General features: G+C 38.7%; 2 protein-coding genes, 2 long non-coding RNA genes and 1 other non-coding gene across 5 annotated transcripts; 4 read left to right on the forward strand and 1 right to left on the reverse strand.

Annotated features, from left to right (window-relative positions):
• The first annotated feature begins 274 nt into the window (after positions 1-274).
• LOC122004066 lies at positions 275-2,753 on the forward strand. The gene is made up of 3 exons (XR_006118200.1): positions 275-413; positions 641-713; positions 2,696-2,753. It is a non-coding gene; the product is annotated as an uncharacterized LOC122004066 (long non-coding RNA).
• Positions 2,754-6,021: 3,268 nt separating this feature from the next.
• LOC122006928 lies at positions 6,022-7,397 on the forward strand. Its single transcript, XR_006118800.1, has 2 exons — positions 6,022-6,052; positions 7,043-7,397. It is a non-coding gene; the product is annotated as an uncharacterized LOC122006928 (long non-coding RNA).
• Positions 7,001-7,128, forward strand: LOC122007642. Its single transcript, XR_006119093.1, has one exon. It is a non-coding gene; the product is annotated as a small nucleolar RNA snoR83 (small nucleolar RNA).
• Positions 7,398-10,624: 3,227 nt separating the features above from the next.
• Positions 10,625-11,528, forward strand: LOC122004068. The gene has a single exon (XM_042559006.1). It carries the CDS (start codon positions 10,705-10,707, stop codon positions 11,173-11,175), a length of 471 nt encoding a protein of 156 aa, XP_042414940.1. The 5' UTR covers positions 10,625-10,704; the 3' UTR covers positions 11,176-11,528.
• A 3,800-nt stretch (positions 11,529-15,328) lies between these two features.
• Positions 15,329-17,801, reverse strand: LOC122006929 (putative pentatricopeptide repeat-containing protein At3g08820). Its single transcript, XM_042562633.1, has one exon. The coding sequence runs from the start codon at positions 17,696-17,698 to the stop codon at positions 15,623-15,625; it is 2,076 nt and encodes a 691-aa protein (XP_042418567.1). The 5' UTR covers positions 17,699-17,801; the 3' UTR covers positions 15,329-15,622.
• Between the last annotated feature and the right edge of the window lie 9,458 nt (positions 17,802-27,259).

Genomic DNA, 27,259 nt, shown 5'->3' on the forward strand with positions numbered 1-27,259 from the left:
ACACTGCTTGAACAAGAAGCAATTTTTGTTCAGTGGAGTTGAGGGAGAGTTTTATTTTTACTGTATTCATCTATTTATTTTAGTCTTAAAGTTCTCTTGGTTAATGAAGTTAGAATGATTAGTTACCATATGAATGCATATTAATGATCTTCATTTTTGTTGAGTCTCATTAATGATCACTTCCATTCAATAACATAACTTGAAGTTTAGTTTTACTATAAGGGCGTGCTCTACTTTTTTTTTTTTTTCTCTTTTTACCCCAATTCTAGGTGAAAGATTTTCTGAGATAGTTGGAAGCCCTTATTACATGGCTCCAGAAGTTTTAAAACGGAATTATGGACCAGAAATTGATATATGGAGTGCTGGAGTTATACTCTATATCTTACTGTGTGGAGTTCCACCATTTTGGGCTGGTAAGCTTTCTATCAATAAATCCATTTTGCACACTTCATTATTTGTTCTACCACTTTCTACAAATAAGTTACTTATTGTCTACTGTAAGCTTTCCATGAATAAATCTATTCTTTATTAGTTCTATCACTTTATGCTAATAAGATACTTATTGTCTATTAATTAATACACTTTTTGTATTTCTTCAGATACATTTTCTATCTAACGAGCTATGATTTCTTAATTGCAGAAACTGAACAGGGAGTTGCAAAGCAAGGCAGTCTTTCATGATCTTTCATGATTCACATATTCAAAGTTTTTATGTGAGTATTGATTCTTCATTATTTTCTGATATGGTATTGCTAATTTATAAAGATTAGCTTGAACTAAACACAATCATTACTGTTAGTTCCATAACAAAATATCTTCAGGATTCAGAATTGCTCATACTTTTTTTTTTTTTAATCATAAACATATTCCTTATAATCTGGTAAGTTGATAATGGTCTAATATGTCAAAATGTGGTATCCTTCTTGATGGTGAGCCAGGTTAATGATCGACTTTCTTGCACATTAAAAGGGGAATGCTCTCAAAGACGCTGGACATTATAGGGTGACTTTTTAATTTGGATATTTTTATTCTCTTAAGTTTTTTTTCCTTGTTGAATAACTTCATTTTAATAATTTTTCCCAAGTCATCCTTTGCTTTACAACCTAACCATCCACAAGCATTGTCAAGCCTTGGCAACATATACATGGATTGGTAAGCTTTAGAAATGTTTGATGACAACTGTGCGGATACTTTATTTTTGTTTCTTAATGAAACTTCTCTTCATGCATGAAGTACATAGAATATCATTGATAAAGCTGCAGGTTGTCAAAAAAGACTATCGGTAATTAGGAAGCTAATTTCAAAATTTTCACATTTGCATACTTCACTGGTGAGCTGATCATATCAATATTTCCTAGTTGTCAAAGCAATATTCACAAATTACAATTACAATTGAAATTGCTAGGGTTGTAAATGAGCTACACCGATGTTCAAGCTTGTTTATTAGAAAACAAACTAGTGTATTGTCGAACCAACCCCAAGATGTTACTGAGAGCAACTAGAGAAAACATTTTACTTGATCCAATAACTGAGACTTGTATCAATTACTCAATTTTCACATTTTCTAGATAATTTAAACTTTAAAATAACAACATACACAAATACTATCAGAAATATATAAATGTATTATATTCTACATACATTTAAATAGCAAAACTAAAGAAAAAGGATCATAAACAAACCTTAGAGAAAGTCAGACTACTAGCTTTAAAGCATGCCCATTTATGTTATTGAACTTACAACAAATGTTCAAGCATTTAAGCTTGTTTATTTTATATATGTTTTTTCTTCATGCTGAATGAACACAAATGAACACTTGTCAGGCTGAGTATCTAGCTTGTTCACAAACATTCTGTTCATTTACAGCCTTGAAAATTGCTTTAACATGTGAATATATTTCCTTGAAGATATTAGCTAAGTTACTTGTTAGTGGACAGTGGACACTGTCAGTTAGCATTTCTCAGCAATATGGACATGTGATTACAGCCATGCTACATTCTGCTAAAAATGCATATCACGTTACATGTTTTTTACACTACCACGGGGCCGAATTTCATTATAAAGTTGACTTAGTATAGATGATTCATTTAAGATGTAATCTAATGATTGATTTTATAGTAGATGAAAAGATAATCCACTATAAAGTTTATCTGTAAATATATTCTATGTAAACATAAAACAAAAGATATCCAATGATCTTCTTCTCTGCATCTCGAGAAGTTCTAACAATAGCAACTAGGGGGCTTAGAAATCACAATGAAGTTCTTCTGGTTGGTAGCAGAAATCACAGAAAATAGGAGGCTTAGTACAAGATATTCAGGATATCAAGATGACATCAGAGGTAGTACAATAAATAGTAGATCTCTTCATCAGAGGTAGCTTTGTTCTTCTATGCTTCCTTCACTGGATTTGTTGTGTAGTCATATGTCTTTGTTCAACCATTATCATGCCTAGTAATTTGTTGTATGATGCTGTCAGTTCTTATCAATCTGTACACTTGAATTAGAAGGAGCAAATTATCTATGTTATATTCTAAGCAGCATATACTAAGTGTCATATATGAAAGTTTTAGATTCTATGTTATATTCGTTATCTTCCACAACAGCCTTTAAAAACTCAGTATTCTATTTTATTTGATACATGTACACATTTGTTTTAGTTATTTGACATATGGTGGATTTATGTGTTTTTACAGTTTACAAATCTCAAGTACTCCAGAGTTGAAATTGATGAAGTGCGGTTCGAGTGGGCTGAATGCATGCTAGATTACATTTGAAGTGCGGTTCTACCTTGATGTGTTAAAAGAATGTTCTACCTTGATTTTGATATCTATTAGCTAGCTTTTGATGTAAAAAGAATGTTTGAGTATTTTATGGATATTGTTGTAAGAAGATTATTTATATAATTTGTGAATATTTGTGTATTTTATGGATATTATTGAATGAAGAATATTTGTACAATTTGTGAATATTTGTGTATTTTTTTTTGTTATTGTCGGTTTTAAAATCAAATCTGTGCTGTAAAAAAATATACATATTACATCGATTTTCCACTGATGTAAAACCGGTGTTATAAAGTAATATTACATCGGTCATTTACCGCTGCCAAAACTGGTGTTATTAACATACAATATTACATCGGTTTTACACCGTTGATTCAACGGTGTCGTTAAGTGATACTACACCGGTTAATAACCGATTCGAAGACCGGTGTCGTTAAGTGATACTACACCGGTTTTAACCCGATGTCTAAAGTGGCAGACTTTTAACATCGGCTTCATAGACATCGGTCGAAAATCAAATAGACACCGGTGGAAAACCGATGTCTATGAAGGTTTTTGTTGTAGTGTACTAATTAATTGGGTTAATTGATTAGGTAGTGTTTTGTCACGTGAGGAAAAAAATTGATTGAGACAATCGATTAAGAAGTCTTAATCGATTGGGCTAATCGATTAAGCCCTTTTTAGGAAAGAATAGTGGGTTATGGAATCTATTAGGTAATCGATTAAAGTTTTTTGAATCGATTGGGATGACTCACCAATCGATTAGGATTCCGAAAAAGAGTCATTCTGCAGGTGTTCGTGTTGGTGCGGTTAGCACTAATGGTCTAACTCAGGTTTTGATGAATGACAAATCAGGTTAAGTTAGGTTTGTCGTGATCTAACACTCTGACCGAGTGTTCAGACGAAGTCCAGCCAGGTCGATGGACTGACCGGATGTCTGGCACGAAATCCAAGCGGGTCGACGGGCTGACCTAATGCTTGGCGAGAAGTCCAGCTAGGTCGACAGGCTGACCGGATAGCTGGCGAGAAGTCCAAGCGGGTCGACGGGCTGACCGGACGCTTGGCGAGAAGTCCAGACGGGTCGGAGGGCTGACCGGACGTCTGGCAGGTGAGTAAAGGTAAGTCACTGGAAGGGAGTGACTGTGAGGACGTGTTCCCGGGAAGGGAACATTAGGCGTCGATCCGGCTTAGATCCATTTCGGATATCTAAGTCGAGATCGTGACTAGATTTCGGTCTCGGAAAGACGGAATCTAAGTCATACTATTTTTGTCAAACTATAAACTGAACTAACACTCTGTTTTGCAGGTTATAAATTATATATTTGCCTCGGACTAACCTTGTCTTGCAGGAGAAGAAGTCTTCTGGAGAAAGGAGGTCTAGGCGCCCGGAGGTCCGAGCGCCCGAAAAGGATCCGAGCGCCCGTTAGGCAACTTTTATCCAAACGCGTCGTCGCCACGTGGAGCTCACTGGTTGGACCTGCCACATCCCACCAGGGCGCCCGGAAGGGATCCTGGGCGCCCCGAGCTTCATATAAAAGAAGGAGCAGGGGGTGGAGCTTCCAACAACAACTCAGAACTCTCTGCTCTGCTGTGCTCCTACGACGCCTTGAGGCTACTCCGACAAAGCACTGTCTTCAGTTTACTTCTTTTCAGTTTGTCGGTATTAATTTTTTTATTAGCATTCCTGTAATTCTTAATTGTAACATTCTTCAAATTGCTAGTGAATTGTCTAACGAAAGCACCCTTGTGTGTGGGCCTTGGAATAGGAGTTGCCAAAGGCTCCGAACCAAGTAAAATTGGTTCTTGTGTTAGCATTGCATTGTTTTACTTTTCCGCTGCGTTTACTCGACAAATTTTTTCGTAATCGATATTCACCCCTTCTCTATCGAACGTCTACGATCCAACAGTTCGAACGGTCGAAGACGTGACAATCAATTAGGGGAAAACTTAATCAATTGGGAGGCGTTGAGTGAACTCTAGAAAAGGATTTTCGTGAAAGTTTGAAGGCAACACTCACTCACATTTTGATCACTAGTTCTTGGACGATTTAGAGTAAAGTGCTGCTGCATTTTTGAGTTAACAAGAGGCTAAATCAAAGCAAGAAAAGAGCAAGAAAAGCAAAGTTTCTCATTGTAATTATTTTCGATATTTTTTGTAACCTAGTTTGCATTTCTTGTTACATTTCTTGTATTTGAGCTTGTGCAAGATTCCTCCACCTTCGGAATGTTTCTTAGAATGAGTGTTTTGTATAGTAAAGTATGTGCACTATGTGGATCCTTTGATTAATCATTTCAAGAAGATGGATACCAAGTAAATCCGATTGTTAACGATTGCTTCGAGTTTTCCGCTACAACAAATCATCAATGAAATGATTGGAGCTAATCATCCCTCCTCTAGCTCCTGAAATGTCCTAACAGAATGTTGGGCTATAATTCAAGCATTTGAATAGAAGATGAAAGTAACAGAGATGAGAATGTTAAGGTAGATGTATAGACATACGAGGATGGAAAAAAATAAGAAATAAGAGTATTAGAGAGAAAATTAAAGTTGCATCTATTTAGAGAAAACTCCAAATACATGTTTAAGATGATATAGACATATACTTAAACAACCAATAATTATTTTAGTTAGACGCTATAAAATTATGACAAATATACATATCAAACAGGGAAGAAGAAGATTAAAAAACACTTAGTTAACAATAATAAAATTAGATAAATTTATTTAAATATAGATGATGATATAATAGAGAATAGAGCTCAATGGTATAAAAAGATCTATATAGTCAATTTCATTTAGTAGAATAAAATTTAGTTGTTATTATTAATAATTGTATGACTTAAATTCTAAAATAAATAAATAAATATGGATAGTCTCGTGGACTCATAAGTGTAATACTGTCAATTTGATGTGATGTGAATTACATTAACTAAAGTCACTTTTAATCGACCAGTATCTCTTTTAATTGAGTGTTTAATTGCCTGATCGATGGAGTAATTGAAGGATATTTTAGAAAACTATATATGCCTTTGGATAACTAAAACAATTTGATGTACTCTCTAAAAAAATACTATAAATCTGAATGATAAAATGAATTTATTATTATTATTATTATTATTAAATGAGTTTTGGGCCGTGCCTGCATCTGCCCAGAAGCCCATGTAGCATTGCTTAACGAACTGCTGGGCTCTCTCTCTATATAAATAAATGGCTCCAGTTGAAAACCCTTATTTCATAAAGCCGGAAGCTTGATCAAGACTACCCGTGAGGGTCAGTGAGCGGTGCCTGGTGGCGGCGCCTTCTTCTGATCTAGCAATTGTTTTTCTCTTTGATTCTACTTTGCATCTCTCCGATCTTTTACGACAGTCCATGGCTAACTTCACCCCTCGTTAAGCTTGGACGTCAGCGGCTCTTTTTTTTTACTCATGTTGTCTCTGGCAGCCTTTTCTGCTTGGGCCTGGGAGATAAGTAGAATCATCCTATGGTCGATGATCATATTGTTTCTTAAATACAGAATCATCTCGTCAAGAGCATCACGTTCTAAATCACTTATTTTTCTTGCTTTTAGCTACTATTTTTCTTTTTTCAACTGTTCAAAAAAGGGGATAGAAAGTGAGACATCTGATATCACATAAGTTGCATCAGGTGCAGTCACATGATATTTCGATTGCTTTCCCCATAACAAAATAGAATTTTAATGCTTGCTTGCCTCAAATCATAATGGCTTGTGAGTTTAGCTGTTCTATTACATCCAATGCTAGTTGAGCAGAGAGCTTGTTCTAGAGGATGTTTATTATTATTATTTTTTTTTGTGATTTGTTATTTGCTAGACTATTTGATACTTGTTGCAATTGCCTAGCTGTTGTTTTTGTTCTACCTTGCAAAGAAGGGTAAGAAAGTGAGCAATCTGACCTTTGGTAAGGTGTGTCAGATGTATTCACTTAATGTTTTGATATCTTTCCTACTGGGAATCAGAATTTTAACGTTTGCTTGCCTGATATCATAGTGGTTTCTGAGTTTAACTGTTCTGGAATATGCAATGCCTTTGTTCTTGAATATCACTCCTGTCTGTTTCTTTACTGTGGCTTTTGTTTTCCTTGTTTTCCTTGATAGATAATAGAATTGTTACTGTCTTATCTGGTAATGTGCCTTGTACTTTCTCCATGTTGGATTTATCTTTGAAATTCACAAGTATGACATTGAGGTAGGCCTTCATTAATCCCAGATAAGCTCACATTTAACTACTTGTCTGATTCATAGGAGGCCGATACCAAAAGTTGGCAGTTTCGCTGATAGCACCTTCCCATTCCCATGAAGGTGTTTCATTAGTAACGTGCCATACACGATGGTTCTATCAGATTTCCTATCAGTTTCCTGCAAAAAGTGATCTTTCTCTGTTATTCCACTTTTTTTTTCGAGGTTTAGAAATATATATAGGATTTTACATCTGAATTTATATAATCTTCATTATTCTTCTTTTTTTCCTTTGTGGTTTAGAACTTGGATTTTACTCTTAGATGAAGACTGAATAGGGTTTGATCTATATATTAAATTCTTGACCTGTAAAATGCTTTGTTCTGTTGTTTTTGTGAAAAATTCATAGTGGTTTGATCAACTGTATGCCATTTTTTTCTTTGCCAAAAAGAATGTGTCTTTCACACCAGAATTTTGAAAGAAATTTTCTTCTGAAGCCTATTCAAAATTGTTTGTATGCGTTCATTCAACCCTATTCAAAATTTAATGTATGTGGTGGAGATGATATTAATATCGTACAATCAATTTTAGAATAGTAATTGATTAGATTGGATATTCTTTTCATAAAAAAATTAAATTAAAAAAAAACTTTTTAAATTTTGCTATGAGGAAAATATCAAGCTAATTGTGATTATATTTAATATTTAGGCTAAATAACTTTAAACTTCCTTATGTTTTTTTTTCAAAAGCAGTTTGTCTTCTATATTTAAAAAATAACATTTAGTCCTCTTATGTTTTAATGAAAAAAATAAAAAATAATAAATGATCAAAATAATCCTTCCTTTGCTATTTAAATATTAAATTATGGTTAAATAATGTTAAGTTCTTTTTATTTTTCATCCAAAAATAATTTCTTCTCGTATTTGAAAAATGACACTTAGTCTCTTATGTTTTAAAGAAAAAAATAGTAAATAATCAAAATAATTTTTTTATTATTCTAAATGTGAAAATTATTTTAACTGAAACATCTTTATTCAAGGTAATCTTAGATTTTTAGACAAAAAGAAAAATAAAAATAAAAAATTTCACATAATTGTTGAAAGTTTAATCTTAACCAAACTTGATTGATATATAGGTCAAAATTCATTTGTTCTTAAAAATTTCTCACAAAATTTACTGGTGCATGTATAAATTTTGTAAGAATTTTTTTAAGAACAAGTGAAATTTTTGATCGATATATAAATTAAGTTTGATTAAGAGTAAGCTTTTAATGATTATGTGAGATTTTTTTATTTTTTATTTTTTATTTTTCTTTTTGTCTAAAAATCTAAGTTTACCTTAAATAAGGATGCTTCAGTTAGAATAATTTTAACATTTAGAATAGTCTTGGTCGTTTACTATTTTTTTCTTTAAAATATAGGGGGTTAAGTATCATTTTTTTTAATATAGGATGGAAACTCTTTTTGGATAGAAAATAAAAAAGGCTTAAAGTTATTTAGTCATAATTTTAACATTTAAATAAAAGTATGGGTTATTTTGGTCATTTATTATTTTTTTCCTTTTTTCTTTAAAATATAGAGAGGTTAAGTGTCTTTTTTTTAAATATAAGGGGACAAATTATTTTTGGATGAAAACCAATGGGGTTGAAAGTTATTTAGCCTAATATTTATTTAAGCACCGCTTGATCCTCATACCCACCGTTCATTATTTGTGATTTCAATTTTTTGTCCTTTGTATTTCCTATTTAATATTTTAATCTTTGACCGAGTAGGAAACTTTTTTAAATAAGAAATAGATATTTTATGACAACTAATGACAATTAGTCATAGTGTTTATGTAATATAATTAAGAGCGTGATGTTTGATAACTTAGTAGTAAACTATTTTAATATACTCTTTTTTATAAAAAAATTGATATAATTTTTTATATTAGATATTTAATTAATAAGAATAAATATTATATTTAATCTTATCAATGTATTTATAGATGTTTTTTAATATTCTTAATTTTAAGACGTGGGATGGGATTAAAAAAAATTAGGATAGTATATTTTTTATATAAAAGTAATAAGAGAATTAATAATATATATTAAAATTATTTTTAGTGTGAAATATAAAAAAAAATATTAATATAATTTTATTTTAGATTTTATTAAAATTAATTATTAAAGACTTAGATTCTTAATTGCATTCTTAATTATAAAATAGGATTTTTTTTTTAAATCTATTAGAGCAACCGCAACGTTGTTAAACTTGAAATGTTAATGCTGACATAGACATCAACGTTGAATGTAATGCTGACATGACCATCTTTTTATTGTACTGTAGCATTAACGCGTTCAAAGTTCTGAACACGTTAATGTCTATAGCTTTCAAAAAAAATAATTAAAAAAATCATTAACATGTTCAAACGTTAAAGCGTTGCAGATGCTCTTATATGAATCATAAATATACACCAATGATTAAGAGAAGATGACTTCAGCGGGGAACTGCGCTAGTGCCGTTGGCGCGTCCTCCTGACCTCCTTCCTGATCTACATCGGTGCTGGTCCAATAGCATTAGTCTCGTCGTATTTCTTAAGATGTATGCCAAATTTAAATTATGATGGAAAATTTTAAGATAATTTACCGTTAATCTTTTCTCTTATTAACGTTCCTTCAAATAAACAAAGCGTTAGTCTCATCGTGGATACTGATTAGTTCAAATCAAATACCACATCTTCTCTCTTAATTATGATTTTGTATATTATTTTAAGTTTGTGTAGTTAAACATAATTTTTTTATAAAGTAGTTAAACATAATTATATTTATGCATGTAGTGGTTAGAATATGAGATTACTAGTTACATACATATTTATAAATATTCATACACAAGTAATTGTATATTATATTTAACTATCATTTTATTTTCCAAAATACGATTTAAAAAATTAATACATTTCCTTTTTTCTTACCATATAACAGATACAATCAACAAATATGAGCTTAAACAAAATAAAAAATTTATCTCTTAAGGCACGCGATGGTAAAGAATAGGAACCTTAGAATATAACTAAGTTGATTATTACATAACAGATTTATAGAATTAAACAAAAGATTAAATCCTAATAATGACCAAAAAATTAACCTTCTATAATTTTGGTTTTTTTATTTGTTTCCTTTTTAATGACCTGGGATGAGGAGTTGTCAAGTTGTTGAATTTCACTTTTGTAAAATTTACAGATGGTAAGAAATAGGATAAATTTTCCAAAATAAAAAATTTACCCCTTGCGATGGTAAAAAATAGGACGAGACAAGGATTCAAGTCTCTTGGAAGTTGGATTCATACGGCTGTGATATTCGAATCAGTCCAGAATTTACTAGTATCTGGAAAATTTTGAAGGATCGGACCAGTCAAGTCCAGAATAATCATTTTTACGGTAAAAAAATAAATATATTTCTCTTAACATTTTTGTCAATCCATTTCAAGACTAATATAAAGAAAGTAAATCATAGACGATTACTAACATTTGAAATAGTGATTAGCACAGGGAATATTTATCTTAACTTTATTAAAATTCAAATCTCAGACCTTATGATAACAACATCTCATGTGTTAGCCTGAAACCCAGATTAGTTATTTTGAAGCCAGGAACGGGGGACTATCAGGTCCATTTCTTTGCCTTTCATTAGCAACTATACAAAGGCCAGCTCAGCTCACTAAAATAATTGGAGAGAACTCTCTGTATATATGATCCATGGCAGCCAAGGAGGAGGAGGAGGAGAAGTGATGGGAAACAGCCTGCGGTGTTGCTTGGCTTGCGTGCTCCCTTGCGGCGCCCTCGACGTCGTCCGCATCGTCCACCTCGACGGCAACGTCGAAGAGTACAGCCGCCCAGTTCACGCTGGCAAGATCCTCTCCGCCAACCCTTACCACGTCCTGACCACGCCCTGCTCGCCAGGCGTGGCCTCTCGCAAGATCCTGATCGTGTCTCCGGAAACCGAACTAAAACGGGGTCGAATCTACTTCCTCATCCCGGGGACATCGCTGCCGACACCGGGGGAGAAGAAGAAGAGGAAGGTATCGCGGAGGAAGCAGAAGCTGGAGAAGGAAGCGGAGAGAGAGACGCACCTGGAGTCGAAGGCGGCGTGCCACCTCCGCCGGCGGAACGGCCGCGTCGGCCTGTGGCGGCCGAACCTCGAGAGCATATCGGAGGACTGAAAAAAGATTATGGCCTCTGTTTCTTTGACATGGCTCAAAAAGCTGATCAATTTCCAACCCATGCACATTCATTCATTCATCCATGGCTTCTCACAAGATACAAAGAAGAGTGAAGAGTAATTAGACAATACGAAGGCAGATCCTGCGTTTAGTTTTCAGGTTCATCTTGTCAAGTAAAATTAAAAGTGAGAAGTGAAAGAAAACAAGAGACCACTTTTGATTCTTCAACTGTACATTTCAGAAGCTTTATAGAGCTGTAAATTTCAATATCCAAATTTGTCATTTAATGCAGCTAATTTGGATCCTTCCTGGTCGATCCAAGTGCTATTATAATTCTGAAGGTATCTGTCAGTTGATTACAACCTAAATTCTCGGTATCATGGAGTGCCTACACTGTAAGCTGACACTAGTAATCTTGTGTTTAGATTAGATAGAACATAGGGAGACTTTACAGCAGGAACAGGAATCAGAGGAGTCATGTTAGTTTACTATTTTGCTACTGTAGTAATAAAGAATAGGGTCAATTGCTACTACATTTCTCACAGCCTGTACCACTTGTGACAAATTTGTTATGAGCTTTTGAAAAAAATCAGCTTATGGTGGACTATAAAATCATTTTATCAGACAAGAATTTTATTAACTGGAGATGTGTGGCTATGCCTCCTAATCATCTTTTAATCAGCCTCATCTTTTACTTAGTTGCTCAGTTGTTTTCTCATTGGAAAGGGGAAGTTGATCAAGATGGTGGTGGTGGTGGAAGCATTTTTGACAAATGATACATGGCATAACGTGGTGTTGGATTGATGGTGAAGCAAGGGAATAAATACTTGTTCACTGAAATCGCTTCCTTAAATCTATAACTTGTTGGAATATAGAAAAGAAAACACAAGCAATATTGACACTTGTCATTTTAGGTGCTTTGGAACCTTCGGTTCCTACTCTATGATCTATAATTTATCGATGAATCACTCTTACAATCTCTCTATTTTTTTTCTTAAAACCTTTTAGTGGAGAAATTTCTTACAACCTTACTTACAAGATAAGAACAAGAAGATAATAAGAATACTATAAGAAAATAATACAATCTTAAAGCTCTCTTTTGTCCTGCTTTCATTCGCATGCATTACCTTTGTAGTGCTTATCTTGGTTGCCAAAACCTCCTCTTGTTTTCCTTCTTATAGTCTTCAAATTCTATTAGTCTGCTATTCTGTGCTCCATCAGTCAATTGAACACTTCCAAAATTGACTGATTTTCGCTTGCTAAAAGGCCTTGCTGCTATAACTTCCTCATCTACTTAGTATCGGTCAATCTTGACCTACAACGACTTTCGCTTGTCAAACATCCAACAAACCTTGAATTGTCAGGACTTTCACTTGCTAAGCATGCGCTGAACGTTGACTAGTCGAGACTTGTAATTGTCCAACATATGATCAATCTTGACTTGTTGGAACTTCCATTTGCAAACACTCAACCAATCTTGACCCGTTGAGATTTCTACTTACCAAACATTCAATCAACTTTGACATGTTAAGACTTTCACTTACTAAGCATTTGATCTACTTGTAAGCATTCAATCAATTGCCAGAACTTTCATTATGCCAACACCTATTAACACTATTGGACTTCTCTAATACCAATACCTAGTGAATTTTATTCATTGACACTTATTGAACTCATCCATTATCAACACTTGTTGAACTTCTTCCATGCCAATATTTGTCACACTTCTCCAATATCCATTCCATGTTGGTCTAACTTAAACACTTAAACCAAATATGTCTTCGACCAAACATCAAATTACTTTGATCTAACGAAATCAAGCTAGAGTATTATTGCACCAACACCTGATAGATAAATGAAGAGGTTAAAAATATTGTTGAAAGCACACCCATATAATAATTGTTAAATAATGACATATAATTTTTTTGAGTGAACAAGTATATTACAACTAATTGGGATATAAAGCTAACAGATGAGAAAGATAAAGAAGATGATTAGGCATATGGACACGCTATCATAATATATCTATAGGAATCTAACCATCATAGACAAGGGAACAAAAACTGGAATATAGGAATCTAACCATCACTCTCTAGATCTGCTCTTAGCACAAACCATGTGAAAATAGGACACGTGTGTCCAGTTCTTGATAGCCACGTGTGCCCCATCATAAGCCAAAAATAATTTTAGTAGAACAAACAGCTGGCAAGTGTGGGCTTCAATTCATAATAGCACATGCCATGAATGTATATAGCTGGGAGAATAATCAATGCAGAAATAAATGTATATATGGACCACATTTAAGAGTTCATATCCGTAGCATGCTTCAGCCAGTACTGACTGTACTGATTGTAAGATATTGCCGAGAGGAATAACAAAATACTTAATATCTTCATTCGCCTTGGCTCATTGTCCTTTGCTACTTCTTCTTAGTTGGCACAATGTATATCGCCAGCACTTATGTTTGTTTAGTTGGAGTGTTAGTAGATAGATAAAAGACAGGGTATTGGATATTAGTAGATAATAAAGGAAGTGTCCTATCGTAGAAGAGATAATAAAGGAAGAACCACAGCTTGCTCGTACCTTCCAGACTGAGCAGAGCAAAGTCCCACCTCAAATGAGTCCTAAAGGTCCTAAACCACCTCGACCCATGTAACTTCCACCTCAGGCGTCGAACTCAATGATCCAGTTTAAACTGAACTACTACAGCATAGGTTGTAGATTACTGAACATCACCAACCTCCAAAGTTAGACTTGTACTCATCCAATTACGAGCAAACATTGCAGTAGATAGGAAAGAAATTGTTCATTCTTTTATACTTCAACTGTGGTGAGCAAACAATACCTAGACACCATGTGGTCAGGAATTAGAAAAACTGCAGTAGATAGATCAGAGGGGCAACCTTTACTAACAAGAGTTGCCAGCTACAGCTATTTTGACTAGTTTCTAGTTAATTTAAAATTTATAACTCAGAAGCTACGACTTGGCGCAGAATCTTATTACCAACAGACAATAATTACTTGATTATGATATAAAACTCCAATTAGCTGTCACACTAAATTCTTTGTATGTGAACTAATAAAGAATACATGCCGACTAAAGCCAAGTTTATGCTGACAGTACTAAATATCAATTAGTCTCGAAAGAATATAGTTAAGCATTATAGTAATATTTTACCAAAAAGATGACTCATCTGGTAGGTACCATTTCCGTACTTGACGAGTGGGCTGAATCTTCTCCTCTTCCTCTTCCTCTTCTTCTAAATGAATCATCTTAATACTGTGGATTAATCTTGTGAGAATCCTTTATTAGAAGAGAACCCATACTTAATATCCATCCATAACATCTGCAGAAGTAGAAGATTGCATGAAGGTAGCATAGGCGACACAGAACTGAACTGCAAACATCAAGTGATTCCTCAAAAATTCAATTTCAGCGAGTGGGATTAGTATAAGGCTTCAACTTTAAATAGCTAGACTTTGGCAAGAAAATAAAAGGCTACTAATATCATCATCTATGGTACTTGATAAACCAGTCATGGCCGGTCTCAAGCCCAGAAAAAGGAGGAGTGTTGCGTTAGGTTGCCAAACAGCGTTAAAACTATGACAAATGTTCAATGAATGAAAGTTTGACAAACCTTCATACAACTGCCACCGCCTTTCAATCTTGAACTGGACATGTTCTGGTTTTTATTAAACTTTCAGATTTCTGCTACATAATAAACATATTAGTTTCTCATCAGTGAAACTATGTAGCACAACTTATGTTTAGTGATATATGGAGTCTCAACATTGGAACAATTTCAGGAAATTTAAGAATGTGAAGAAACTAGTTAAGACTTATCAAAGGAACAGTATCTGAAGAGTAGCATTCACATGAAAGAACTGGGTAAAGATGCTAAAAAGAACATGGTGAAGAAACTATTAATTAGTTTGAACTTTTACATTCCAATAAACAATAGATGTGTGCTTCATAAACCAATTCACTTGAAAGAAATAATTCATTCTATTATGCTACATCTTTTGTGAACAAAAAATCCCGTGAAAGTGAAGCTAGGGTCAATGTGGTCCGAATATATATAAACCACAATAAGAAAATTTGATTAAAGGTGTCATTTAGTAAAGAATGAGGGGACCTCACAAAAGAAATAATACATTATCATAACTTTTCTACAGTAGATACATAGAAGAAGACGCAATCACCTGACTACTGAACACAGTTTATTTTCATATTGTGCTCAACCTAATATGTTTTTTGAAGAATCAATCGAGCTGTAATAGCTGCACCCTCTTTTTTAAAAAAAATAATAAAGTAACTTCATCTGTTCAGGTACATCAATCAACAAGGAAAGAAAACAAGAAATTGGTTGACATCATGATTTATAGTAGCTCAGTAATTTCGATCTTTTTAACCCCTTGTCTTAAATATCAATAAGATTATGTTATTTCACCAATAATCATTACAAGAACAGAAACCATCTTTAAAACAGTGGAATCTGTTATTGTCTCGAATTACTATCTCACGTTTGGTGACATCTGATATGAGTTTTATTGCCGCATGACAATCGTTGCATATGCGAAGGTTTTTCACCACTCTGATTGTGTCTTCAGTTTCAGTACTGATTAGACAAAAAGCAATTGCCAACTTTTCACTATGATGTCCAACTGAAAGCTCTTTCTCTTCCTCTTCTATGTCAAAGAGAACTACTTCTGTTGTTGGCATGAACCCCTTTTCTTTTAACTTCTTATCCAACTCATCAAGCTTAAAATAAATTTCTTTGGCCAGTGGATGTGATGTATCCCCTACATGGAACTCATGTATGATGCCTTTCAACTCAACCCAACTACAACCAGGTGTCTTTTGTATTCCTTTTTCTTTCATGAGCAACCTCAACTTTGCAGAGTTATCCCATCTCCCATTTGCCGAATAGATATTGGATAGCAGAACATAGTTCCCAGAGTTTTCAGGCTCTAAGTAAATAAGTTTCTTCAACACATGCTCAGCCATTTTAGTGTCACGATGCAGCTTGCAGCCACCAAGCATTGCACCCCAGACAACAGCGTTAGCCTCCATAGGCATTTCATTGATCAACTGATATGCCGCCTCTAGCAAACCTGCACGACAAAACAGATCAACCATACAACCATAGTGCTCAACTCTGGGTTTCAAAGAGTAGATGCTGCTTATGCTATTGAAAAATCGCTTGCCATCGTCCACTAGCCCAGTATGTGAACAGCTGCAAAGAAGTCCAATGAAAGTGTTCTCATCAGGTTGAATTCCCATCTTCTCAAGTTGAGTGAAAAGACCAAATGACAGCTTCCCATAGCCAGTCATAGCAAGGCCAGAAATCATTGAATTCCAAACTATAAGGTCTTTTTCCACCATCCACTTAAAGATACTCCAGGCTTGAGTAACACTTCCACATTTTGTATACATATCGATTAATGCTGTCCCTAATACAGGGTTCATAAGGAAGTCTTTTGCATCCATTAATTGACTTACTTGTCTGCCTAATTCAAGAGCTCCCAATCTGGCACAAGCTGAAAGCACTCCGACCATGGTATAGCAATCAGGTACGAGGTTGGCAGTTTGCATTTTTAAAAACAGGTCTAAGGCCTCTCGAGGAAGCCCATTAGATGAATACCCACATATCATCGCACTCCAGCACACAACATCTTTTTCCACCATCTCATCAAATACAACTTGAGCCTTGTTCATGCTTCCAAATTTAGCATACATGTTCACCAGTGAAGTGGCAACGAACAAATTCCTGTTCAATCCATGGTCTTCCACGAATCTATGTATCCATTCCCCAGTCTTTGAGTCCCCTAACTGTGAACAAGCAGTCACTATCCTGACCAAAGTAAAACTATCCGGTGCTAAACCCGCAGACAACAACCTTCTGAACATGTTGATGGCCTCCTCTAGCCTCCCATCAGTAAGATACACGCTAATAATCGAAGTCCAAGAAACAACATTTCTAACAGGCATTTCCTCGAACAGCCTCTCGGCGTAATCCAGGAAGCCACATCTTCCGTAAAAGGAGATCAAACTCGTCTTGACGAAAACATCTTCCTCAAGCGCCGCTTTTAGAATATGGGCATGTATCTGCATTCCAAGTCCAGCGTGCAGAAGCCTCGCGCAGGCCTTGAGGACTAAAGGCACCGTGAAGTTGTCGGGCGATGGACCTTCCAGCCTCATGAGGGTGAAGGAACGGACGGCGTCTTCCATTTGTTGGGCGGAGACGAGGCCTCTAATAACGGTGTTCCAGAGAAAGATGTTGTCCGATTGATGGGCAGCGCGGAAGAGGAGGAGAGCGTGGGAGGATTGACCAACATCGAAGTAGGAGGCGAGGAGAAGACAGAGGAGGTGTGAGTTATGGGCGAGGCCGAGGCGGAGGGCGTGGGCATGGATGGGCTTGGGCAGCTTGCGTCGTCGAGTTAGGAGGAGGAGACGCTCAAGGTAGGACGCGGAGGAGGCGAAAGATTCTGGGCCGGAGACGGCGGGGACGGCGGTGGCCATTTCCCGCCAAAGTAAGTATTGATGACTTCAGCTTCATATATGAATACCTTTCGTCTACGTTTGCTACCTAATTTTGGAATTTATGGATCTCATTTTCTCAACTGGTTATAGATTTTTCGGCAATTTAATGCTTGATCACATTTTCATAATACCTAAGATGTCTTTGGGCTATGGGACTATGGCATCATGGTAAAACATTCATATTATCATCTAGGTATTCACAATTTTAACTTTTAAGCCCCAGATATAACGTATTTAGAAATTTTTCCTCCAAACAAAAGGTACAATCAAAAGATACTAAATTTCTGAATTAGTTGGTACGTACACTTCCTCATTTATCTTAATAATCAGTAGAAAACTTCTATAACATCAAACTGATCACTCTAAAAATAATAGATAAAAATTAATTGAGATTGTCATTTAAAATAATACCTAAAACGTATATCCAACATTCATATTTACAAAAATATATAATTAATTTTCCCATATACATTAGTTTTTCTCATTTAATTGATAATGTAAATTTCATATGTTTTGATAAAGCTCATCCTACTTAGCATGTCAATTGTTTCTAATATGTCTCATACATATAAATTAATCTCTTATCCTTATGAGATATAAAATAGTTCTTCCTTAAATTAAAAAATTATACATATCTATAGATATTATTAATTTAAAAAATAATAATAATAATCTCAATTAATCTTATTAACTCTCTGGATGATTGATCCAGTCATATTAAAATTTTTCATCGGCCACCAAGATAAATTGAAAAGTATATACGACGGTCAATCCAGAAGTCCAACATCCTTTGATTGCGCCTTCATTTTGAAGAATTTTTTTTACAAATTTATCATAATTAAGGATCGAACTACGGATATCTAGATGACAACTTAAATATCCTACTGTGATACTATAGCTCCGAGGACTAAGACATTATTAAATCATATCTAAGATTTCAATTAATTTCACTTATAGTTAACGGCAAGGAAATTAATCAATGCATGAAAACGCATACCACATACAAATGCATACTTTTTTAAAAAAAATCAAAATACTTTGATATATATATATATATATATATATATATATATATATATATATATATATATCGAGTATCTAAATCTTATAACTCGACTAATCTTAGAATTGAGAGTCTGATCTCCTATTTCACCTATCAAGTAAATCTAGAAAGTTCGATAGCTCCTAACATGATGTTTCAACTTCAATAATAATTCAATCACTATAGATATATTCTCTATTTCTCTGTACGAATTAAACCCTAGTTATTTGATAATATATACTATCTCTTACCATTCTACCAGGCCTGAGGTAAGAAATTAATATACTTGAATGATGCATGTATGTCACAGCAAGACACTCTTAAAAATCATGTATCAAATAAATATTATGATAAGATTTAATGAACATAAAACTATACATATATGACACATAAACATAGATGATCCTGTCTGAATGTTGAATCAACGGACGCTGGGCACGGGGCGCTTTTCGACTGTTGACGTGGATCTTCGACTGGTAGCACGAAGCTCCGGCAAACCTGTACAGAAGTCTGGCCAGGAAGGGGTTCCCGGCGACGACCCTCCGACGCTCAAGTCAGGCGAAGCTCAAGAGAGAAAAAGTGGCTCCAAAACTCGTAGAATGCGTGCCTCTGGCGAAGAATGAGGGTCTTTATATAGGGCAGCGAAGAAGTGAGTGTACACCTACCGAGGTGTACACGTGTCCATTGCCCATACCCCAGTAAGGGCTTGTCAGTGAGCTTCCCTAACCCATACTGCTACAGTCTCAGCATGTCCTCGATGGGACAGCGGAATCCCCTGTCACAAGATTTGGAGCATGGCCTACACGTGAAACATACCTGCTGTCAGAAAAAGACGTCCCTTGTCCTTTTCCCCTTTGCTCCAGATCTGGCGTCCGGGCGGACATCTCCCTCAACATCCGGCCGGACATATGCAGTGGTTTACTTGGGGAGATTCTCCATCACGTGCTTTGTGGAGACTATTAGCAACGTTACCTTATGGCTTTGGCCGAACGTGCAGTCCGCTCGGCCCTGCGACCTTTTCCACTGAGCGCCGGAACCCTGATTTCGACAGGGCGCCTTTAACCATCAGTCGAATATCGTCCGGTCGGCCAGCCGATCGGACCCATCCCTCTCCGGACGTTCGATTCCACCGGACGGCAGGCCGGCCGTCCGGTCGGACCCGGCCCTCTCCGGATGGACAACTGCCACTGTGACTTCCACCTGGCGTTGACTCCACAGGGCGGGGTCCCCTGTTCTTACTACCGGATCACTTGCCTCCCCTTCAAGTCTAGTCGAAGGAGGCGAATAGTCCGACTGACTGGACTAAGAATCTGGCCGAGCGGCTCCTCCGTGCTGGTATCCTCCGCTCGGCCAACCATAGAGGTAGCCTTAAGCGAATCAACAATGGCATTCACCGGATCTCCTCGTGTTCTGCACCAATCTTCGACATTAAGGTTGAGCATGCTTTCATTAAATGCTCCGAATGATTGAATGCCATGTGAAGCACTGCCATCGGCGTACGGCGGCGGTGGCATGGTGTTTTGATGTGATCGAAGCGATTCGAAATGGACGGCTCGATGCATGCTTTGATTCCCGTGACCTGGATCCAACGGTGGAGGCCGCCCGGCCTTCACCCTATAAATTCTTCGTTTCCTTCTCTCCCTCACTTGCCTCCGTGATTTTAACCATTGCCCCCTACGCTTTGGAGCTCCGGCGATCCTGTTTCTGCTCTCCGACGCTCTCCGGCGCCTTTTCCTTGATCCCTTTCCCCGCAGCAAGGTTTTATATCTTTCCTTCCTCCTTTCCAGTGTTTCCTCCGCATTTCTTTCTCAGTTTCGATCCTTGAAACCTCCTTTCGTTTGCTGTTGTTTTTCTCCTGCCTTTTTGCCTTTTGATTCCTTCCGATCGGCCCATGGCTAGCTCTTCCAATCCCGAAGATCAGTCGCTCGGCCCATGGTACACCACCATGCAGTCCCGATTCGAACAGCGGGACTTTGATATTTTGACAGACAATTTCGAAATCCCAGAGGATTTCGAAATTCGCTTAGCTGGTCCTTCCGCTCGGCCTCACAGGCCGCCGCGCGGAGCTTTCTGTGTCTTCCGAGACCAGTTTACCGCCGGTCTTCGTTTTCCTGTACATCCTTTCATCATAGATGTCTGTAATTTTTTCGGTGTGCCGCTCGGCAGTTTAGTACCCAATACCTTCCGTCTCCTCTGCGGTGTTGTCGTTTTGTTTAAGATTCACAACATCCCCCTCCGACCGGAGGTCTTCTTTTATTTCTATTACCCCAAGCAAGCCGAGCCGGGCACCTTCATGTTCTAAGCTCGCCCCGACTTGGTCTTTTTCAACAAACTTCCTACTTCCAATAAACATTGGAAGGATTATTTTTTCTACATCCGTATGCCCGATCAGGCCACCTTCCCGACAAAGTGGCAAGTCAACTTGCCCCCCACACCCGAGCTGAAGAAATTCAAGACCCGACCGGACTATCTTCACGCCACAAATATGCTAGCCGGTCTGCAACTTGACATCAATAAGCTCCTTCACGAAGGAGTGATGTACATCTTCGGCTTGAATCCTAAACGGACTCCTCTTCCGGCCGGCTTCGGTAAGAACTTTGGTTGGGCATTTGCTTTGATTGCTAACTGATTTCTTTTCCTTTCTTTGCAGCGGACATCGTCATGGATTCGGTCATGGCCGGCGTTTTGAAGAGAAGGGCGGCAGCGTTAGAAGCCACGGCCGCCAAAGAAATGGAAGCATTGGGTATCCAGCCGGTCGGATCCTATGAAGGAGAGAGCGGGACTCAGGCTGAGTCGGCCGCTCAAGCTTCCCAACAAAATGTGGCTAGCGGCGCCACCCCCTCAAGAGAACGAACTGCCCCCGAGGAAGGTTCCGCTTGGGAGGAGGAGCAGCCCTTACAAAAGAGGCGTCGAGTGGAGACTCCCCTGCGCTCGGCTACCTCAGCTGTCCAACCCTCCGAGCGGGACACTGCAACTGCTCGAGGCAAGGCGCCAGTGGGTGAAGCCATTTTCGTCTGACCGGACACCTTCTGAATGGGACGAGCCGGCCGCGCCAATTGATGCTATTCCGGTCAGCACTCTCCCACCCGCTCGTCGACCAGTCCAACGCTCGACCATTCATTCGCAGTTTTCGGTGCCGGCTTCTGATCCCCTCCCGACAGCCAGTCGGACGACCTCCGGTCATGGTCGTACCATTCGGGTCACTCTTCATCTCCCGACTGAAGAGTTGTTGCCAGAGGCCGATCAACTGACTGCGCCCGAGTACACTATCACCTTGAAGGGGCCTCTCGCTGAGATGTGGGCCAACGCTCGGGCACGCGTCGCCCTGATCCCCATCGGGAATTTGGCTAACAGCCATATGCAGCAGGCCACGGGGGTAAGTTTGTAATCTACCAAGTTTTGTCTTCCTTCCTCCCGATCGGCCACTAACAGCTTCTAATTCTTCTCGTCAGAGATGGGTAGAAGAAATTGCGGTTTCCAATCGCTTGGCCTTGGTGGATGAAGAGCTACGACAACTGAAGGCTGCGGTTGGTCCGTCCGGCCTTCAGGGCCCTTCATATTCCGATCTGCAGAAGGAGTTGAAGAAGGCCCAAGATATGCTAGCGGCCGAACAGAAGAGAATAACCGACCAGGCTCACCATTTGGCCGAGCTCGAGCGACAAGTCAAGTCGCTCGACCAAAAATTTACCCTGGCCACCACTCGGAAGAATACGGCCATTTCTGACTTGGAAAAGAAGAATGTGGAGGCTCGAGGCCTGGAGCTGAAGGTCAAGGAGTTGATGGAATAACTTGACCAGGAGAAAGTAAGCCGCTCGGCCGACGCAACCAAGCACAAGGACGAGCTGACCGCTTTGCAGGAATCCCTCTCTGCAGCTCAACTGGCATTCAAAGAGTACCAGGAGGCCGAGCCGAGTCGGGTTGCAGCTCTAAGACAGGGCTATATCCGCTCGCCCGAATTTTCGGAGAAAATCTGCGAGCGGATGTACACCGCCTTTGATTTGGCAATGACCGCCACCATGACTTATCTGAAGTCGAAGGGCCTTCTCCCCGAGTCCGCCTCTATTCCGGCCGGCGACCAGATGGCTCTTCTGGGTAACATCCCCAAGACCCTTTATGATTATATTGAGTAGTTTCTGTAATTGGGCCACTCGACTGGATGCCATCTCCTTTTGTAATTAGGCCGCTCGGCCTAAAGTTTTAACGTTAATGCAATGTTTTCCTTGTATTTGCTGTCTCTTTACATAACTAAATTGTGTGTTTATCCGCTCGCCCATTATTACTTATCGTGCTCCCGCTCGGCGAAATATACCTTTGGATACTGGGCCAATCGGAGCGTGGAGACGGTCGAACGGTATCGAAATCGCGTACCTCGGGACACTTGCCGTACTTTTTATTGCTATAATCCGCTCGGACGTTTATAGACGTCGGCTCGTCTCTCGATATTTAATGTCGGAGCTCGACGGTCTTCCACTCGGAGGGTTTATAGACGCCGGCTCGTCTCTCGATATTTAACGTCGGAGCTCGACGGCCTTCCGCTCGGAGGGTTTATAGACGCCGGCTCGTCTCGATATTGTGTTTCATTTGTGATTCTTCTAAGGGCCCTCTTCAATTTATCAAGTCTTGGCCTCGACTTGATTTTCTCTCCATAACGCCTCGACTTTAGATTTTTCACTAACGCCTCGATATTTCTTCTTCTTAGGCAAATACTTAGAACCTTAGAGTTATTGCCTGAATTATTTTCGACCCTACTAACCTTAGGTTGAGTGGTTTTAGCATGATAGGCTCGTTCTCTCGATATTTAACGTCGGAGCTCGGCGGTCTTCCGCTCGGACGGTTTATAGACGCCGGCTCGTCTCGATATTTAACGTCGGAGCTCGATGGTCTTCCGCTCGGGCGTTTATAAACGCCGGCTCGTCTCGATATTTAACGTGGCGCTTCCGCTGTCCGCTCGGACGTTTATAAACGCCGCTCGTCTCTCGATATTTAACGTCGAGCTCGGCGGTCTTCCGCCGGACGTTTATAACGCCGGCTCGTCTCTCGATATTTAACGTCGAGCTCGATGGTCTTCCGCCGGAGGGTTTATAGACGCCGGCTCGTCTCTCGATATTTAACGTCGGAGCTCGACGATCTTCCGCTCGGACGTTTATAGACGCCGGCTCGTCTCTCGATATTTAACGTCGGCGCTCGACGGTCTTCCGCTCGGACGTTTATAGACGCCGGCTCGTCTCTCGATATTTAACGTCGGAGCTCGACGGTCTTCCGCTCGGACGTTTATAGACGCCAGCTCGTCTATCGATATTTAACGTCGGAGCTCGACGGTCTTCCGCTCGGACGTTTATAGACGCCGGCTCGTCTCTCGATATTTAACGTCGGAGCTCGACGGTCTTCCGCTCGGACGTTTATAGACGCCGGCTCGTCTCTCGATATTTAACGTCGGAGCTCGACGGTCTTCCGCTCGGACGTTTATAGACGCCAGCTCGTCTATCGATATTTAACGTCGGAGCTCGACGGTCTTCATGGCTAATCTTTAACACAGCCGCTCGGCCGGAATGCTAGCCATCCTTTTAATTCATTTCTGCTTCCTGCATTACAAGGACATGGGCGACTAGAACATATAAAAATTACATCAGCTCACCTCTCACCCAGCTCGCTACGGCTGGAGATGATTTGCGCTTCATGGTTGATCCAAGTCCCAATCCATCTTCATCCGCTCGGCGGTGCTCCCCCTTGAATGCCGATTGGATCATTGTCTTGGGGGAGGCGTCCGCTCGGGGATCATTGCCTCCGCTCGGCCACCTGATGCTGACGTTGTTTGTTGCTTCAGCCGCTCGGCTTGCGCATTCTCTCTCTGTTGCTCCACGAGCTTAGCTGCTCTTGCCTTGATTAGAGCGTCGAGTTCCTTCGTGGAGAGCATCACCGTGGGCGGTCGTCCAGCCTCGTCCATTGCTTCCGCTCGGATGCAGGTGCGTTCCCACATACGACGCCAAATTGATCCTGTCCGAATGCTGAATCAACGGACGCTGGGCACGGGGCGCTTTTCGACTGTTGACGTGGATCTTCGACTGGTAGCACGAAGCTCCGGCGAACCTGCACAGAAGTCGGGCCGGGAAGGGGTTCCCGGTGGCGACCCTCCGACGCTCAAGTCAGGCGAAGCTCAAGAGAGAAAAAGTGGCTCCAAAACTCGTAGAATGCGTACCTCCGGCGAAGAATGAGGGCCTTTATATAGGGCAGCTAAGAAGTGAGTGTACACCTACCGAGGTGTACACGTGTCCATGGCCCATACCCCAGTAAGGGCTTGTCAGTGAGCTTCCCTAACCCATACTGCTACAGTCTCAGCATGTCCTCGATGGGACAGCGGAATCCCCTGTCACAAGATTTGGAGCATGGCCTACACGTGAAACATACCTGTTGTCAGAAAAAGACGTCCCTTGTCCTTTTCCCCTTTGCTCCAGATCTGGCGTCCGAGCGGACAGCTCCCTCAACATCCGGCCGGGCATATGCGGTGGTTTACTTGGGGAGATTCTCCATCACGTGCTTTGTGGAGACTATTAGCAGCGTTACCTTATGACTTTGGCCGAGCGTGCAGTCCGCTCGGCCCTGCGACCTTTTCCACTGAGCGCCGGAACCCTGATTTTGACAGGGCGCCTTTAACCATCAGCCGAATATCGTCCGGTCGGCCAGCCGATCGGACTCATCTCTCTCCGGACGTTCGATTCCACTGGACGGCAGGCCGGCCGTCCGGTCGGACCCGACCCTCTCCGGATGGACAACTGCCACTGTGACTTCCACGTGGCGTTGACTCCACAGGGCGAGGTCCCCTGTTCTTACTACCGGATCAATAGACATGATAAGCATAAATAGTATGATAATGTAAAAATACCTGGATTTTAATCTAAGCATCACCATCTAATTATTATGTCAATAGAAAATTTAATTTTAACATAAGCGAATCAAACTCTATCGAATGTATCAAAAATTTTAAACTTTATATACTTTTGAATTCTATTTTATCTTGCCAATTTTAATCAACTGAACTCAATTCTTATTGACACACTATAAATTTCTCTAAGATAATATCTAAAATTTCATTTTCATGATGTTATTATGAGTCGATAAATTATCTTAAAATGTTAATTTTCTCATAATTGGGTTAGTTACCTTTCCAGTCTAGATTAGCACACCCTATTACATAGTTACTATGAAATGATCACACTTTTAGGAATTCAATAGATTATCTATTGAAACTCATTAGCACGCCCATGGGCTAGATATTCACTAGAGATAATCTTTTTACACACCTTCCAAATGACTTTTTTAGTCTTCCTAGAAACCTTTGTCATTGTAACTTCATCAAGATCAATATTAGGGATGACCTCTCTTATAACCTTGACTTCACTCCTAAACTTAGGATTTATTTCATAGTTATATGAAACTGTATAGTATGAAGACATACTCTCTTTGGATTTAGGTTGTATCTCAAATCTTTCTTATCCTTGGATGGTTTTTATCTATCTAATCCTAAATTTTTATTCTGAGACCCTTTAACCTAATTTATTATATTTTTAATAATATTATTTAATTTATCAAGTCTTAATCTCAAAACTTAGCTTTTAACTTCTAAATCTTCAATCTTTAATATTTCATTTCTAGCTTGAATCTTTTTCTTTCTTTCTATATTTTTCTTTCTTTCTATATATATATATATATATATATATATATATAAAAGCTGCTTTGGGCTATTGTCTAGATTATTCTCTACCTTATGTTTAGGTAAAGTGATTCTATCATGAGTTAATTACAATTGTCCTTAGATTTATTAAGATTCCTACTTTTATGATAATTAACACTATGATGATAAAATTTTCTTCTAGCATGTTTGCTATTATGATATAATAAAATTGTACTATGAAATGACACGTTAGATTTGACCTTAAGAGCTCTCCTAGATTTGAGCTTTCTATGTAGTCCTTACTTTGATGCCTATCCCTTAGACATTGATTTCAATAGTACTCTCATTGGTTTTACAAGAAGCACATTACCTTACTCTTTTACATCGAGGTTCTAATTTCTTTTGGCTTCTCCTTTGCGCCTTGAGTATCAATTAAGTCTTCTTCTTTATTAATTTATATTACTTACTCTTATAATGTCCTCGTAGGGAAATCTTAACACAATAGTAAAATTATTATTTTATGATAAAAAAATCACGAGTTTAAATCCTAAAAATATCCTCTTGCAAAAAAGTAGGGTAAGACTGTCTATAATGGATCCTTCCTTGGGACCTCGCATGGCGAGAACTACGTGCACCGGGTTGCCCTTTGAACTCCACCCATGAAGACTAGTCATGGCATGTCCCAAGCCCGGATAAAGGAGGAGGGTTGCATTAGGTTGCCAGTCAGCGTTAAAACTATGACAACTATGCAATAAATGAATCCATTAAACTATTGTGCTAATGTTATGTTGTTCCCCGGAAGGAACGCGTTGTAGGGTTCGACTATAAT

The sequence above is a fragment of the Zingiber officinale genome, chromosome 7B, assembly GCF_018446385.1.
Source record: "Zingiber officinale cultivar Zhangliang chromosome 7B, Zo_v1.1, whole genome shotgun sequence".
NCBI classification, from domain to species: Eukaryota; Viridiplantae; Streptophyta; class Magnoliopsida; order Zingiberales; family Zingiberaceae; genus Zingiber; species Zingiber officinale.

Coding starts and splice junctions, on each gene's coding strand:
- LOC122004068 (XM_042559006.1), top strand. CDS start 10,705: ATGATCCATGGCAGCCAAGGAGGAGGAGGAGGAGAAGTGATGGGAAAC.
- LOC122006929 (XM_042562633.1), bottom strand. CDS start 17,698: ATGGCCACCGCCGTCCCCGCCGTCTCCGGCCCAGAATCTTTCGCCTCC.